Genomic DNA, 16,245 nt, shown 5'->3' with positions numbered 1-16,245 from the left:
GGTGTTGGTAGGAAGCAGTGGCCCGGCTCCTGAAGTCCCACCTAACCCAATTCTTTGCTCCTTCTCTGTGAGACCGAGAGCCGTCGTCGAGTGTTAAAGAGCACAGGAACCTGTGCAGAATCAGCTCCCAGTTGACACAATCAAGGAGAGTGTGGAGAGAAGCCACCGGAACGCTGGACTGAGAAGCCACTCATTGCTCTCTGTGGGAAGGTGAACTGGACTGCTGCCCCCCAGGTTACTATGTCATCCCTTGGTGGCGCAAAACGCCCCTGGTGCCCTGTGGATATGTCCACTACAACCACCACCACCACCACCACCACCACCTCAGTATCCCCCCATCGTACCAGACCCTGCCTCATCCCCGGTTAACAGCCAGAGTGAGCCATTCGGGGGCAGGCGGTGGGTTTTCCTAAGCTGCGTGTCACACACACGGTGATGACAGTGACCGTGGGGGAGGGCCAGTGGAGATGTGGGTTCTTCTGACTGAGCTTGAGAGCACGCAGCCGGTGAAAAAAATGTGGGGATGGGGGGGTTCTCATAATTACCACTCACCTCACAGAGGCATTCTCCTCATACTGGATCATCTTTTGTTGCATTTCAGCCAGAAATGTATTTTTTTTACCCTCTGAGGCACAAAAGAGAACAAATGCTGTGGTGCAGATGTTTGTTAAGCAGCCTTTGTTCACAATAAGTGCTCTTCAAAGTATGACAGTCGGGGTAACAGCACCTTTAACCACTTTCGAATGTTTCTCGAAAATAGCAGATCTACAGGCTCACAAGGCGTCACATCACGGCACGTTGTGAGCTTGTAGATCGGGCCATTTTCACTGTGCAACACCATCGTACAATGAAGCATAAACAAAATAGGGCTTAAGTGGTTATATCCCCGCTCCCTCTAATCCCTGTGTCGGCCACTCCAGCGCGCTTACCAGCCAGAGCGCATGGCATCTCAGGAGGAGTGCGTTGTTAATGCATGCCCATGCACAATAACAGCAACCAAATGCTAATTCTGGGCATGGTGGGTGTGTTGGTGGCCTCTGTCCTTTTTGGATTGTGGTATTGTACGGCTTCTATATATACAATAATTTACAATTCACTTTCATGACTTCTAGTGTACCTTCCAACTCAGGATTAGTTTTTCTTCTTTTTCATGAAATGGTTTGTTATAAATTAGCTCTTATGTTTTATGATGTATTTCTTAAGCTTCTTAAGCTTTCCTAAAAAGGAAAGAAAATGAGACCTTTCATTCAATATTTTGATAACCATACCTCTCCAGAATAGAATGCTCTGTGTTTCAGGTGTAGTGGGAAGTGTATCCCACACACACACACCGCTTAGGCCCTATTTGTTGTACAGCAGTGTTGTGTGTTGAAAATAGACCATCTACAAGTAAACGTGAGTTTGTAGATCGACTACTTTCTCTATTTTTGCCAATTTATGTTTCGCCTTTATAGACACATACATGCAGCCTGCAGCCTCACTTTTATTCAAACCCTGTCAAATGTAGGCATACATTTGTGCTTTGTGAATAAATTAACAGAGTGACTGCTTCTTTTGTCTTTGTTTGAAACCATTTTATTAATAAACACAAACTGACCTGTTTTACAGGCACATACAAAGCAAACTCAAGTAAATTTATGGTCAAACGAAGTGTGGAAACTAAAGAACAGTGCAAATGGTGAACCCCCCAACAAAGGCAAAGGAGAAAGAAAAGACAGTTCCCTTGATGTCATGGCAGCTATTGCTCCTGTAATTGATGAAAAGAAAAAAGGAATTAGCTGGAGCAAGTCCAACAATGCACCACTTTCATAAAGTTATGAAAAAATATGAAGAAATTGCCTCATTGTAATGTATGCGTAGGAAAAACTCACCTCATTAGTTCTATGCACCAAATACTGTGATCTCAAATCGTTCTGACAGTTGGAATATGCCATGCCAAGCCCTGTTCCTAAGCCAAATGAAATCGGCCATGTGTGTCCTGTGAATGATAGAAGCACTGAATGAATGTCATCCCACATTAATACAAAGAAACATTACAGTAATCACCTAAAAAAAACAAAAAAAAAACTTGTGAAGCCATGTGAAGATCTTTTCAATACCTCATTGTCATTCATTCAGCCCTGTTTTATCAGTAACTAAACAAACCAGGCAAAATGATCCATTTAACACACTGAAAAGTATTTAATTAAAAAATAAATTAATAACAATAGAGGGTAGTGTGACATCACCATCATTCATCATACCCAGAAGGTAATACATCAAGACAATTTTACTATCATTGATAAGATAAGAATTATGATACATAATTCTATGTTTGTGTATGAAGCTCATATGACCATAAGGTTATATAATATGAACTGAACTTACAGTATAGAGACCACATTTTGGTCGGATACTGTAGGGTCAGGCTAAAGATTACAGGTCATAGTAACTTTGGTTGCCCTGGCTACGAAATCATGATATACTGTATCTCACTGTGGAAAATTACCAACACTACGTGTCCCTTTCTTCCTGCTACTTCCTTGTTATGATATGGGAACAAATGAATAAGTTCCACGATCTTATACTGTCATAACTGTATGTCTTTATATACTGAATGTAACTTCCATTTTGGGAGAGAGAATGCTCGACCTGCCACTAGTGGTGGGGAGAGATTTAGAACGCTGCCACCAGGATGGTATGCTCACTGTCTGTCTTCTTTGTCTGTCTCTCCTCAATACAGCAATCTAAGATCAGTCCTTTGGCTCGTCTCTTCTTATTTTAACTATGGATTTAGAGATCCATAATTTATTTATTAATTGGTCCTTCGAGAATGGTCAAGCTGCGGTGCGTTTGACCAGCCAGGGGGGGACTTGAGACCGGTACTGTACGGTCCTTCTCTTACCAGGGCTGGTCAAAACGCTCCGACACGCTTTAAAAGAACCAGACATTTGGAATTTATCTCTACATTGCTGTATTATCAGACAAAGGGTTTGATTGGACAACAGTGTTATGAGTTTTGGATTAATGTGGAACCGCGTGGACATCCAGGAGCACCGGACCGTGACGAAAGGTTGGATATTCCACCGATGCTCCACCGCCCGGCTACACCTGGATTTCTGCGCTCGGCAAATTCCTAAGTTGATTAAGATAAGTACATATTTACTAAGTCCCCGTAACGTGTCGTGTCTTTGAATTTTGAATTAACAATGTTAATGTGATGATAATTAATTGAATATGAATGATGTTCTCCCTCTGTCTGGAGGAGTCTAATAATGTTTTGGTTTGACACGCATCGTAAATTAACCCTTATCTACTAGATTCAGAATGGTCGTACTCGTAAATTTCTTTGTTTCATCTTACAAAGTTTCAGGGAAGTGTGTACAAACTCCCTATTCTATTTTTTTTTATCTATTTCTCTGGTCTCTGCCTCTCATTGACATGAGGAGAGACAAATATTTTCAGACTTTTAACTTTTTCGGTACAGTCATGTCGTTGTCTTTTGTCTGGACCCTATGAATGGTCATTATATGTTTGGCTTATAACCTAGGGCAAGTACTTCTAGTCGGCCTGAATTTAACGAGTACTTCTAGTCAGTTGCGGTTATAGCTTTTTACTGTTATGTCTGGACCCTATTAAGGGTCAGTATTTGTCAGTTTGTTACTGTTATGTTCACTGTACCGATAATACTGTGTTTATTTAGGTCTCTCACTTTCATGGCTTGGCCCAGCCATTGGAAATTGAGAAACAATATTTTTATCTTTGACTATGGACCAGTTCTGTTTTCTGTAATATTAAGTACTTTTAAGACGTTTTAAAATGTCTCTGAGAAATTAAAGTTAAGATTTAAGACTAGAATAACTAACTCAAATTATTGATGTCTAAATTAATTTAAACTATTGTAACGTTAAGTTTTAAAACCTCCTGGAGGCTTCTGGGTGTGATTCTGTGAGAATGAATTTACTGTACTGTATGTGTGCGTGCGTGCATGCATGTGCGTGTGAGTTAGAGGTGGAATGTGTGAGCTCCACCCCCCCCTCTCTCTTCGTCAACGCGTGTGTGCCGTCCCAATAATGTATGTGTGAGTGCGGGCAAGCGCCTGTGTGTGCGTAAATGTCAGGTGGCTTTAACCCCTTATCTGTTCCACTCCCTCTCCATCACTCTTGTGTGAGTGTGTGCGTGAGCGTGCGTGTTGACTGTGATTCATGCCTGTTGAGGTGTGTGCGTATGTGTGCCTGTGTGCCTGGGAGACATCTGCAGCCTTCAAGGTCAGATGGTCTGTGTGTGAGAGAATTGTTTTGGGAACAAGTGTCTCTGTCTCTTCCTTTCTCCTAGTTTTCGTCAACATTAAATTGTTTTCTGTCTAAAATATTTTGTTTAAGTTCTATCCTGTCTTGTTATGAATACATTTGAGAAAAACGTCATTACCCATAAATCTCTTGTTTTCGAACTTCCTGTTCCCTGGTTACCATAACAACCTTTAAACCCCATTGCTGAGAAGGACACAAGGTCGCTTCTCGCCCCTGAGGCGTATTACTTATCACTGACAGTTTCAACTGTCCGTCTCCCCTGATTTAAATAATTTAAATTATTTTATTATAACTGTTATGTCACAACTATAAGTTGTAACAAAAGGGGAGTGTTTAAGGATTCATTTTGATTTTAATTTCATTTTGATTTGATTTTAATTTATTTAATTTGGTTTTTCATTGATTTAAGATTTATTTGAAACTTAATTTGAAATGTTTCTGTTACATGGGCTGACGGTGACGGAGGAGGAGCAGTGTGGGGAAGGAGAATCGGGTCATCATCGAAAACCACCTGACTGATGGGGTGCAGACGAACCACAACCTGAGGCCAGGCCAGCAGTGCATGCCAATCCACCGCAGCGGCACGATGTAAAAATCGTGCCTGGTCGGTGAGTTCCTGTTGCACTGTTGAAGTATGCCATGTAGTAGTACAAACGCTACCTGAAGAACTAAATTGTTATGAACAAATGACTGGCCAAGGTTTCGTCCCCCGTAGGAAACTACCTGAGAAGAAAGAAGACGACCCAGACCCAGAAGAACCCACAGCTCCTGCGTCCTCCTCCACGCCGTCTCTCCACTGCCCCATCATCCTCATCATCATCATCCGATCAACGTCATCACCGTCATCATCGACTTTTTAATTCATCTTTTATTACAGGTTTTAATTTTTAATTTTTAATTTTTATCTGTTTATTCAATTTTAATTCTGTCTTCATTCATCTGTAAAAAAACGATGAAATATTTTATTTGGTGTCACATTTCTTTAACTTTAAGGATTTATTACAGTCCTTTTTGAAAATTTGAATTTCTAAATATTATTAAAGTCTTCATAATATTATTATTATTATTACCCTGATAAAATGTTTAATATGGAGGTCATATGAACCTCATACAAAAATTAAAAGGATAGATTGATAAGATAAGAATTATGATACATAATTCTATGTTTGTGTATGAAGCTCATATGACCATAAGGTTATATAATATGAACTGAACTTACAGTATAGAGACCACATTTTGGTCGGATACTGTAGGGTCAGGCTAAAGATTACAGGTCATAGTAACTTTGGTTGCCCTGGCTACGAAATCATGATATACTGTATCTCACTGTGGAAAATTACCAACACTACGTGTCCCTTTCTTCCTGCTACTTCCTTGTTATGATATGGGAACAAATGAATAAGTTCCACGATCTTATACTGTCATAACTGTATGTCTTTATATACTGAATGTAACTTCCATTTTGGGAGAGAGAATGCTCGACCTGCCACTATAGTAGGGCAGGAGAGAGGGGTCTACCAGCACCCCAATGACAGTTTTTCGAAACCTGTTTTTTTTGGACCGTTATGATGTCTAGTTATGATTTCTGCTTGTTGCCGTCGCCAACTAATGTCCCATGGGGTTCATTTTTAACCTTTTCTCACAGCTATTCCCAATCTGAACCATACAATGGTCATAACAGAAAATGCCATAACGCTTGATGTAAACAACCTACAGGGACAAATGAACACACTTTTCTATATGATTTTGACCCAGGGAATTCATTAAAGTGGTTATTTTTTACATTTAAGCACATCTTGACCCTATTTCAGGACAGAAACGGCGAAGAATAACCCAAAAATGTTCAAAACACGTCTATACTTCTCTTTGTACAGATGAATTAAGGTGTATTCTTTTGATACCACAGGTTTTTTAGGACCCTTATGATGTCTAGTTATGATTTCTGCTTGTTGCCGTGGTCAACTAATGTCCCATGGGGTTCATTTTTAACCTTTTCTCACATATCCCCAATTAGTGTGGGGATTTAGGGGAGCAAATGCTAATTTCGTGCAATTTTGACTTAAAGCGCGAAGTTTTGCACAGATGTAGCCCAGGGCTTGCTCTAATGATTTAGCTAGGGCGCCCGAGTCTGCGACCTTCGGGGTCGCCACAGCGGTCAAATCAAGTTGGGCTTCCATTGACTTTCTATACAGGAGGAAAATACCCAGAAAAAGATTTTTTTTCTGGGTATTTAAGGAGGATCTGAGGGGTCTAACTAGGGGTTTGTCATGATGCTGAATCCATTGCAGGCATTTGTTTTGCACAAAAAACATTCTGTGGGCTAGAAATGGCCTCAGAAAACAATACACGTATGGGTGAGTATTCATGTTAGTCGGAGGCCTTAGGGTTTTTTTTTCTTGTGCTAATCAGTCTAAAAGTTCAAAATTTTGCACAGATGTAGCTCAGAGCATGTTCTAATGATTTAGCTAGGGCGCCCGAGTCTGCGACCTTCGGGGTCGCCACAGCACCCACACAACTCTGAAAAGTGATGACTCATCACTTTTCATCACTAAAGTCGATGGGAGCCCAACTTGATTTGGCCGCTGTGGCAACCCCGAATGTCGCAGACTCGGGCGCCCTAGTTAAATCATTAGAGCATGCCCTGAGCTACATCTGTGCAAAATCTTGAACTTTTAGACTGATTAGCACGAGAAAAAAAACCCTAAGGCCTCCGACTAACATGAATACTCACCCATACGTGTATTGTTTTCTAAGGCCATTTCTAGCCCACTGAATGTTTTTTGTGCAAAACAAATGCCTGCAATGGATTCAGCATCGTGACAAACCTCTAGTTAGACCCCTCAGATCCTACTTAAATACCCAGAAAAAAAATCTTTTTCTGGGTATTTTCCTCCTGTATAGAAAGTCAATGGAAGCCCAACTTGATTTGACCGCTGTGGAGACCCCGAAGGTCGCAGACTCGGGCGCCCTAGCTAAATCATTAGAGCAAGCCCTGGGCTACATCTGTGCAAAATTTCACGCTTTAAGTCAAAATTGCACGAAATTAGCATTTGCTCCCCTAAATCCCCACACTAATTGGGGATATGTGAGAAAAGGTTAAAAATGAACCCCATGGGACATTAGTTGACCACGGCAACAAGCAGAAATCATAACTAGACATCATAAGGGTCCTAAAAAACCTGTGGTATCAAAAGAATACACCTTAATTCATCTGTACAAAGAGAAGTATAGACGTGTTTTGAACATTTTTGGGTTATTCTTCGCCGTTTCTGTCCTGAAATAGGGTCAAGATGTGCTTAAATGTAAAAAATAACCACTTTAATGAATTCCCTGGGTCAAAATCATATAGAAAAGTGTGTTCATTTGTCCCTGTAGGTTGTTTACATCAAGCGTTATGGCATTTTCTGTTATGACCATTGTATGGTTCAGATTGGGAATAGTTGTGATAAAAGGTTAAAAATGAACCCCATGGGACATTAGTTGGCGACGGCAACAAGCAGAAATCATAACTAGACATCATAACGGTCCAAAAAAAACAGGTTTCGAAAAACTGTCATTGGGGTGCTGGTAGACCCCTCTCTCCTGCCCTACTACTAGTGGTGGGGAGAGATTTAGAACGCTGCCACCAGGATGGTATGCTCACTGTCTGTCTTCTTTGTCTGTCTCTCCTCAATACAGCAATCTAAGATCAGTCCTTTGGCTCGTCTCTTCTTATTTTAACTATGGATTTAGAGATCCATAATTTATTTATTAATCATACTCTACCATTCAGATTGATTTACTCCCATCTCTTCTGTTGCACAGACTGTTTGGCAGAAGCATTTAAAATTAGGTGAGTCAACAGTCTGGCTCAAGAGAGTAGCTTGGGGCTAATTTAATGTTTAACTAGGCATGCAACATGAAATGCTTTGAAACTACTCACGTTTGAAAAACACCACTGATAACACAATCCCTAGCCCCAGGCCAGCACCTACAGAAGAAAGAATGGTATTAGTTCAATTTAAAGAAAAACATTAATAGTTTAACAAGATAATCGATTAATAATTGATCGCTCTTTTAGGCATGTCAAAAAGTGTAAGAAGAAATCTAAAATAGTAAGAAATAGGCCATTTACAGGCAAGCGTGGCACCGCAACTCACTATCCAATTGTAGATCTGCTATTTCACATTTTTGCACAACACCATTACGTGAGAAAGTATAAAATAAAGCTGTGTTTACTGTTTCATTGATATATATAAAAAAAATATTACAAAAATATTGATAGTTGATGGTAACAAAACTCGCTTTACTTTTCACATGCACTAAAACGCTAACTTGCAATATAATTAATTTAAAAAGCTGTTTAAGTACCAGACACAAATGGATGGATTGAAAACAGATTGCTCAAACCTCCAGAGGGGGCTTGAGAAGGGTGATTGCAATGCTTCTATCACAGCATGTTTATTTACAATTGGATTTGCTGACATTTTCTTTATTGCATCTTCATTGTTAAATATCTATTTGCAACTCAGAGAGTGTGCACGTGTAACCAAATGGACCCAGTTGTAGCTACACTCCTAGAGTCACATAAATACTCAAGACAAAATTTAAAAGTAGGGTAAGTCATTTCCTTTGGTTAAAATAGGTATACAAACACTCAGTGATTACTAGCAGAATACAGTGTTGTAGCCATATAACAACAAACGTTTTATTTTAACCAAAACACATCACTTACCCTACCTTTAATGTGTGCATGCTATAGGGATACAAAACATTAAAAAGCATCCATAACACAAGCCTGTGTCTTAAAAGATAGACTCATATTTTAAATGTAAGCATCATTTTCAGCTTTGAATGTTTTTTTTAATGTACTTGTTGTAAAAGTGTACCATATGGAACAAACTGACATCTGTCAGTGTTAGGATATAACACATGTGCACACTGTAACCTGTACAATATTGGAATCAATATTTCTAGATAGCAGGTTTTTCCTCACTGTTGAGGGGGGAATTATAATATCTTTGTTGAATTTATCTATTATTAAAGATGATATATCATGTATTAATATATGGATAGAATATTGGGGAATTCAATAACGTTACATATAGATATAAATACATCCAAGTGTCCTTATCTAGACCTTATGTGGCTAAATAGTTAGCCTCCCCTAAGTGAGTCAATGACATCTGTGAGCTAACGTTAGCTGTCAGATTAGACAGGGACAGGGTCTTCGTTCATTTTGGCCGACTATTTACCGACTTTGACGGCACAATCTGCGAGGCATCGGTCCAATTTCTTCCCCAGCTCTTTTTCAGACATGATTTAATGTTCTTCTTGTGGCCGTGGAGGCGACGGAATGTCAAATGCACCGCAGCTCAGATGAACTTGAAAAGCAGTGTGTATGTTTACTTTTTCGTCGTACGACGGTGTCGCGTGTCGTAAATAGCGGATCTACAAGTTCACAGCGCGTCACATCCACGACACGTTGTGAACTTGTAGATTTGCTATTTTCGGCACTTGGTGAAGTCTCGCGATGTGTGTTGCTTTGTTGGACAATGTAGCAGTAGGCTATAACTGCCCAATGTCGCCATCTAGCGACACAACTGTGAGGGTTCCCCGCTTACTCGCTTCCCATGTTTCCATTTATAATTGCAATACTTTGGATTTTTGTAATTATTCGAAAGGCTGTATAATAAAACGTTTGGAAAAGCCTACTGCAGAATACAGACTGTGCACACACTTTTCCAGAACCGCATAGGCCTACGGTAGTTGTGTTAATTCATTTTCTAAATTATAATGTATTCGCTTCACGTTTTCAGATCATGTATGTAGTAATAGGACAAAGCAAAGCATTCTAGATCATTATAGAAATCCATACATCATCCAATGCATATTATAAAGGACAAAGGAAAACATATGGCCTAGGTATTGATAGCAGACAGCAGTGTCAAGTCATTATATCAACACTGAATTAACACAGAATAAAAATGTTGTTGATTTAACTTTTATTTGACACAACTTATACTGCCACGAAGTCACTACAGCACATTTACCTTAAAAAAATCTGATTTCCTGAGATGATACACAACAATTACATAGTGTCAAATTGCTTGATGTTTACAAGACAAACAGGTTGACCATGTAAATTGTGATTTGTACAACCTATGTAAAAATGTGACAATGTGATAATCTCAGATATTTGATTACCCTGCATCCCAAATCTGAAATCTAGAAAAATGTTATTACTACTGTATGCACACACTGAAGGACGTCAAAGGATTGGAAAATGTTACTAATGAATTCTACAAACAGATTTTGACAAAACGTATCAAAAACGACAATCACGTACAAATAATCCATTGTCACTCTACACCAGGCGAGTGAGATGGACAGACTTGTGAAACAACCGGGAGTCATATTAGCGCAGGAGTGATTATAAGGCTTGTATTCACATCCTCCAAAGAAACTGTGCAGGCTCAGAATTAAAGGACAACTTTTTTTTTTTTTTACAAGAGTTCATATTTTAGAAAATGAAAAGATGATTGTTAAATGTTTTTCATTTTACTGCTTTCTATCGTTTTAGCCATTTTATCCATTTTGATCCGCATGCGTGGGCATGCGGACACGTTTTTCTTATGGGAATGGGAGGCTGGAGGTAAACAATGACTCTAACACAAAAGTAATGGCAGCAATTTTACCTCCCGCTTCCCAGTCGCAAGATAAACCACAATCTTTCATGGGCAGATTTTACTTATGGGGGCAAGTAGTGTTACTGTAATAAACAAATCGCTGGCTTATTGTGTCTAAAAAGACATATTTAGCCATTTGTCCGAATGCCCCCGGCCACTGAAATAAAAATCGTGAAAATGGCTAAAACGATAGAACAAAACATTTAACACTCATCTCTAATTACAATCTAAGGCATGAACCCTTGCTGTAAAAGAAAACAAAGTTGTCCTTTAAGGTATCATCACTGGACTCCTACTGAACAGCAGGGGATGATTATGAGCATTTTGTAACAATTTAAAAAGCGTGTGAACAGCAGAGGGGACACTAAAGAGGTAGAAACTATGTCCTTAAAAGCAAACGTGTTTTTCTTTGGCCAAAATAACAAAATTCACCCTTTACCAATCCCACTAACACTTTCCTATTTTTAAGGCCCTTTCCACCCGCCTGTGCCTTACAGTGCTATAGCTCTTCTCCTTGTAAAATGTTTTATGGTATAGTGGTAACAATACCATCTCAATGCAAATCTTGAGATGATGCTGTTCAAATTCACTCCAACTTGCACATACACTCTGTGTAGACACAATTTATTTCATTTCTAAAATTAAATTGAACTTTTAACAACTTGAACCCAAAATACCAGTCCCCCAGTGCTCTATACTTGGCCCTCTCCTGTGTTCTCTGTACACTAAATATCTTTCCCAAAACCAGCGCACAACTTAATGCCTTTTTGCCACCAGAGTAGGGACACTAGGGTCCATGTGGTTAAAACTCAATTCATGTAGAAACATAAGAGTATCTATCACCCCTGTATGCCTGCAGGTAGATGTTATAACAGTCACAAGCAATATGCTAAAACATATTGCAATGCTGACTGGACTGAACTGAACTCCAGCCTACATTGAAGAGTAAAGTGATGAACACAGTGGAAGATGCAGCCAGACCCTGTCTGATTGCTCCTCAGGGATGACGTTTCGCCCCGACACCATTCTAAGCACTGGATGGTGAATCCACAGATGGTGATTCGACGGATGTTGATTCAACGGACGGTGATTCCACCGTCTCTTGTGCTGGCGCTGGTTGATTGGTTGGTTCTTCCTTCGGTATTTTCACAGAGCTCTTGCTGATGGTCAGTAGGTCTCGCAGCTCCTTGTTCTCAATCTGAAACAGCGGTAAAATGTTAACACATTGACGGCAGGGATTTAGATGAAAAATCGCTGAATATCGCGGGAGGATTCAAAAGACAGCTGTGGGTCTGCTAGAATCTGAAGATATTCCTATGTTAACACATTGACGGCAGGGATTTAGATGAAAATCGCTGAATATCGCGGGAGGATTCAAAAGACAGCTGTGGGTCTGCTAGAATCTGAAGATATTCCTTGTCCGATCGCGAGCGTGCATGTGAAACATACAGCCATCTGAGTGCACCCTTCTCCCAGCCACGTGTGTTTTCCTTTCTTTTTGTTAACACGACATAAGTTTCATTTCTAGACAGAGTGTAGTGTATCCCCGTAAGCCCTGTTCCCCAACACAGCACTGTTCTTCTTCTTACCTCTAGTTGAGCCAGCTTCTGTCTGACAGAACAGTAATGCTCATCGTCCACCTGAACCGCTCTTCTCATCACCTGGCCCATCTCACATATCCGCTCCACCTGGCTCTGCACCTCCTAAATGACAGAGAAGCATTTGATCAAGGAGATGTTGTCAGTCGGCAAAGCATCACTCAAAATGTAATTGAAGTTAAGAGCACAACCCATACTGGACGTTTGGGATCGATACATATGATACATTGATTGATTGGTTGATTAATAGACCCATATTATAATTTGGCATTCTCATAAACAACATAATTTTAATTTATGTTATATACATTTTGGAAATCTGTTTTGGAAGAGCATCAATCTTCCCCCGCCCACAACATTCATCAGGACTGAGTCCAAGTCCACAATGGTAAACTCATCCAAGCGTTGCATACACAAATATATGCAATATATTTAACACTGAAAGGCTTCCAGAGAATTGCAAATATTGATGGTTTTACAGTTATAGGCCAATATTTGACCAAACTTGTACAGTCAATGTGTATGTACACAAGCAACTTACTCTACTCCTCTACTGCCATGAATCTTCATTTTAACTCATTCTAGGTCATTCCAATGATATATATATTTTTAAGCAACTGATATTGTTATCTAGATATGGACTAGAACTGTTGCCCTCCTTTTAAGAATGACTAAGTGACGGTGCACCACGTTCACCACTTTTAAACCCACTTTACCTTGGCATGGTCTTGGTGGAGGCTAAGCACAGGTCCGGTGTCCAATTCCTTCTTCCCCATCATGAGCTGTAGCATCTGCTTACGGTATCGGCCCATGATCAGCTCGAGCGCATACTGGTGTTCTTCGAGAGACAGCCATAGCTCTGTGAAGACAGTAAATGTATGCTAATTTTTATTTGATTTTTTGTCTGGAGCAGTTCTTGCTCAAAGACACGGACGGGAAGCCAGGAGGAGCCGTGGGATCATCATCAAACCGGGACATGGCTCCACCTCCTAAGGCTCTAAAGCCGGCATCATAGTCGGCTGGGCGGTGGAAGGCTTTACACCGCGGTGTAGTCTTTTCGAGTCTTTTTGAGTCATGAAACTACAACGTTACATCATTCCTCACGGTGGAGAGCTTTCCACCGTGAGTCCCAACACATCTCTCTGTTTTTACTATCAGACAGACAGGCTCTACACCCCGTTCACTGATTGGTCAATCTAGACTAGTCAGTCACGGTGAATAGGACTCCACCGTGGCGTACTATGATGGCCTGCACTTATTTTCTGACTTGAGGTGGAAAGCTTTCCACCTAAAATTTGCGGTGGATAGGTCTCCACCGTACACTCTGATACGGGCTTAAGCCACTGCAATTCAATAGCAAGCACTATTAAACGAAAAACAACAAACCAAGCAACGAACCAATCCATACCAGGTACAAACATCAGAAATCGGAATTACTCATTTCACTGGGTACAGTAAAGACCACCACACCACATATTGTAATTGTGGCAATACAAAAAAGACACTGAAGAGAGATTAACCACTTAGGCCCTATTAACTCTGTACGACGAATTGTGAAAATAGCTGATTACGACGCATTGTGAGATTGTAGATTGACCAGTCAATCATTACAAACAAGGGGAGAAACATGTAGGCCTCAGCATGGTGACAAGGGCATGATGACGTGGTGTGTGTTACCTTTATTCTCCTGTTGCAGTTCTTTGATTTGTGTGTTCTCCTGCGTCAGAAGGACATGAGGCTTGTACTTGGTCAGCTCCTGAAGCTCAGAGTTTTCCTCCATGTACTGTGGAAACACGGGAGACATTCAGATGGCACTAGGTCAAAATTAATGTGACACTGGGAACAGTGCAACGTCTAACTTATACTACTATACCTGTAATGTGGTACTGTCGTGTTGCTTGTCGACTAGACCAGACCAGATCTACAAGCTGACTGACAACACACCACAATCGTGTAAATCACTTCTTATGTTTACAACACATATCTTGTATGGGGGACTCCCTGGCACAAAATATCATCAGATGGGGGTCTGCAGCCAAATAATACATATCAATTTGGGGTCGCTTAAACGTTTGAGAACCACTGTATTACATTATACATCCAGTGTAATTAACAGTAGTGTAAAGTAACAAAGTATTTTACCTAAGTACTGTACAATTTTTAGGTATTTCAACTTTACTTGAGTATTTCCAATTTCCACTACTTTTACTTCTACATCTCGGATCCAAATATTGCACTTTTACTCCACTACATTTATTTTTTGACAACTTTATATTTGGCCATTTGAAAATAGCTGATCTACTTATAGATCTGCTAAAGAATGTTATACATTTGAAAACTTGTGAAATGGGACATTCTGCATAGTGAATACTTTCTACTTTTTAAGCTTCACTTCTTATGTTTACAACACATATCTTGTATGGGGGACTCCCTGGCACAAAATATCATCAGATGGGGGTCTGCAGCCAAATAATACATATCAATTTGGGGTCGCTTAAACGTTTGAGAACCACTGTATTACATTATACATCCAGTGTAATTAACAGTAGTGTAAAGTAACAAAGTATTTTACCTAAGTACTGTACAATTTTTAGGTATTTCAACTTTACTTGAGTATTTCCAATTTCCACTACTTTTACTTCTACATCTCGGATCCAAATATTGCACTTTTACTCCACTACATTTATTTTTTGACAACTTTATATTTGGCCATTTGAAAATAGCTGATCTACTTATAGATCTGCTAAAGAATGTTATACATTTGAAAACTTGTGAAATGGGACATTCTGCATAGTGAATACTTTCTACTTTTTAAGCTTTTAGTACTACATTTTGATGATACCAAAACGTTTTACTTTTACTCAAGTACATTTTGAATTCCAGGCCTTTTCTTACAGAGTATTTCTACATTGCAGTATTGATACTTTAACTTATAACATTTTAGTAGGTTTTCCACCACTGATATTAAGCTTCTCTCTTGTTACCTTGTCAGGGAGGGCATTGCCCACCTCTCTCATGCCCTGGACCCTGAGGCTGAGCTGTCCAGACTGCTCCACCAGCCCCTCCGCTGCAGTGTCGTGCTCTTTCAGCCTCTCCAGGAGGGTCCGGGCATCTCCCAGGACCTTCTCTAAAGTACACGCCATTATTATGATAACACCGAATAATGCAGTTTAACCTAAAACGCTCACTTATAACGACCATTAGCTAATAAGCTTACATAGACGAGTCAACAACAACTAGGCCCAAAGATTATATTTTCCCTCCCTTTTTTGCGACGAATTAAATGTTTGCAAGTCAGACTTGTGTATGCAACATATCTGTTTGTGTAATGTAAATGTAATGTGTGTGTGTATATAAGTAGACAGTTAATGTACGGTCATGTTGTGAAGTCCAATAAACTATGGAGAATTTCCGAGATGCCTTTATTTGACGTCACTTCCGCATTTCAGCAAACGGGGTGTGTTCAAGAACAGCGTTTGTAACATAGAGCTATGGTCTTATTACCATAGAGTTATAATAAGTAGCTTATTACCCTCTGTGCTATGGTTTGTTTGGTTTGTTTTTGTCAAGAACAAACAGACTGTACAATCACAGTTTGTGTGTGTGTGTGTGTGTGTGTGTGTGTGTGTGTGTGTGTGTGTGTGTGTGTGTGTGTGTGTGTGTGTGTGTGTGTGTGTGTGTGTGTGTGTG

General features: G+C 39.9%; 1 protein-coding gene across 2 annotated transcripts; it reads right to left on the bottom strand.

Moving 5' to 3' along the window:
- Positions 1–10,382: 10,382 nt before the first annotated feature.
- On the bottom strand, positions 10,383–15,942 carry sike1 (suppressor of IKBKE 1). Of its 2 annotated transcripts, XM_080733991.1 has the most exons (6): positions 15,773–15,942; positions 15,540–15,682; positions 14,233–14,338; positions 13,272–13,414; positions 12,547–12,660; positions 10,383–12,155 (listed from the first exon to the last, which is right to left on the bottom strand). In XM_080733991.1, the coding sequence occupies exons 2-6, from the start codon at positions 15,570–15,572 to the stop codon at positions 11,985–11,987; spliced, it is 567 nt and encodes a 188-aa protein (XP_080590117.1). In that variant the 5' UTR covers positions 15,573–15,682; positions 15,773–15,942; the 3' UTR covers positions 10,383–11,984. The 2 variants fall into 2 exon arrangements, with proteins under 2 accessions (XP_080590117.1, XP_080590116.1); XM_080733990.1 differs by having other exon boundaries at positions 15,540–15,942.
- Positions 15,943–16,245: the final 303 nt, after the last annotated feature.

This window comes from Nannobrachium achirus, assembly GCF_963921795.1.
Source record: "Nannobrachium achirus genome assembly, chromosome: 9".
NCBI classification, from domain to species: domain Eukaryota; kingdom Metazoa; phylum Chordata; class Actinopteri; order Myctophiformes; family Myctophidae; genus Nannobrachium; species Nannobrachium achirus.
Note: the sequence above shows the minus strand (reverse complement) of the source record. Positions and strands in the feature narration are given on the sequence as shown.

What these genes read in the sequence shown, in the direction of transcription:
- sike1 (XM_080733990.1), bottom strand. Translation starts at nt 15,698, where the DNA reads ATGGCGTGTACTTTAGAGAAGGTCCTGGGAGATGCCCGGACCCTCCTG. An exon ending in GCAATGCCCTCCCTGACAAG is followed by an intron (nt 14,339 to 15,539) that starts GTAACAAGAGAG and finishes GTGTTTCCACAG; the next exon opens with TACATGGAGGAAAACTCTGA. An exon ending in TCCACCAAGACCATGCCAAG is followed by an intron (nt 12,661 to 13,271) that starts GTAAAGTGGGTT and finishes TCTGTCATTTAG; the next exon opens with GAGGTGCAGAGCCAGGTGGA.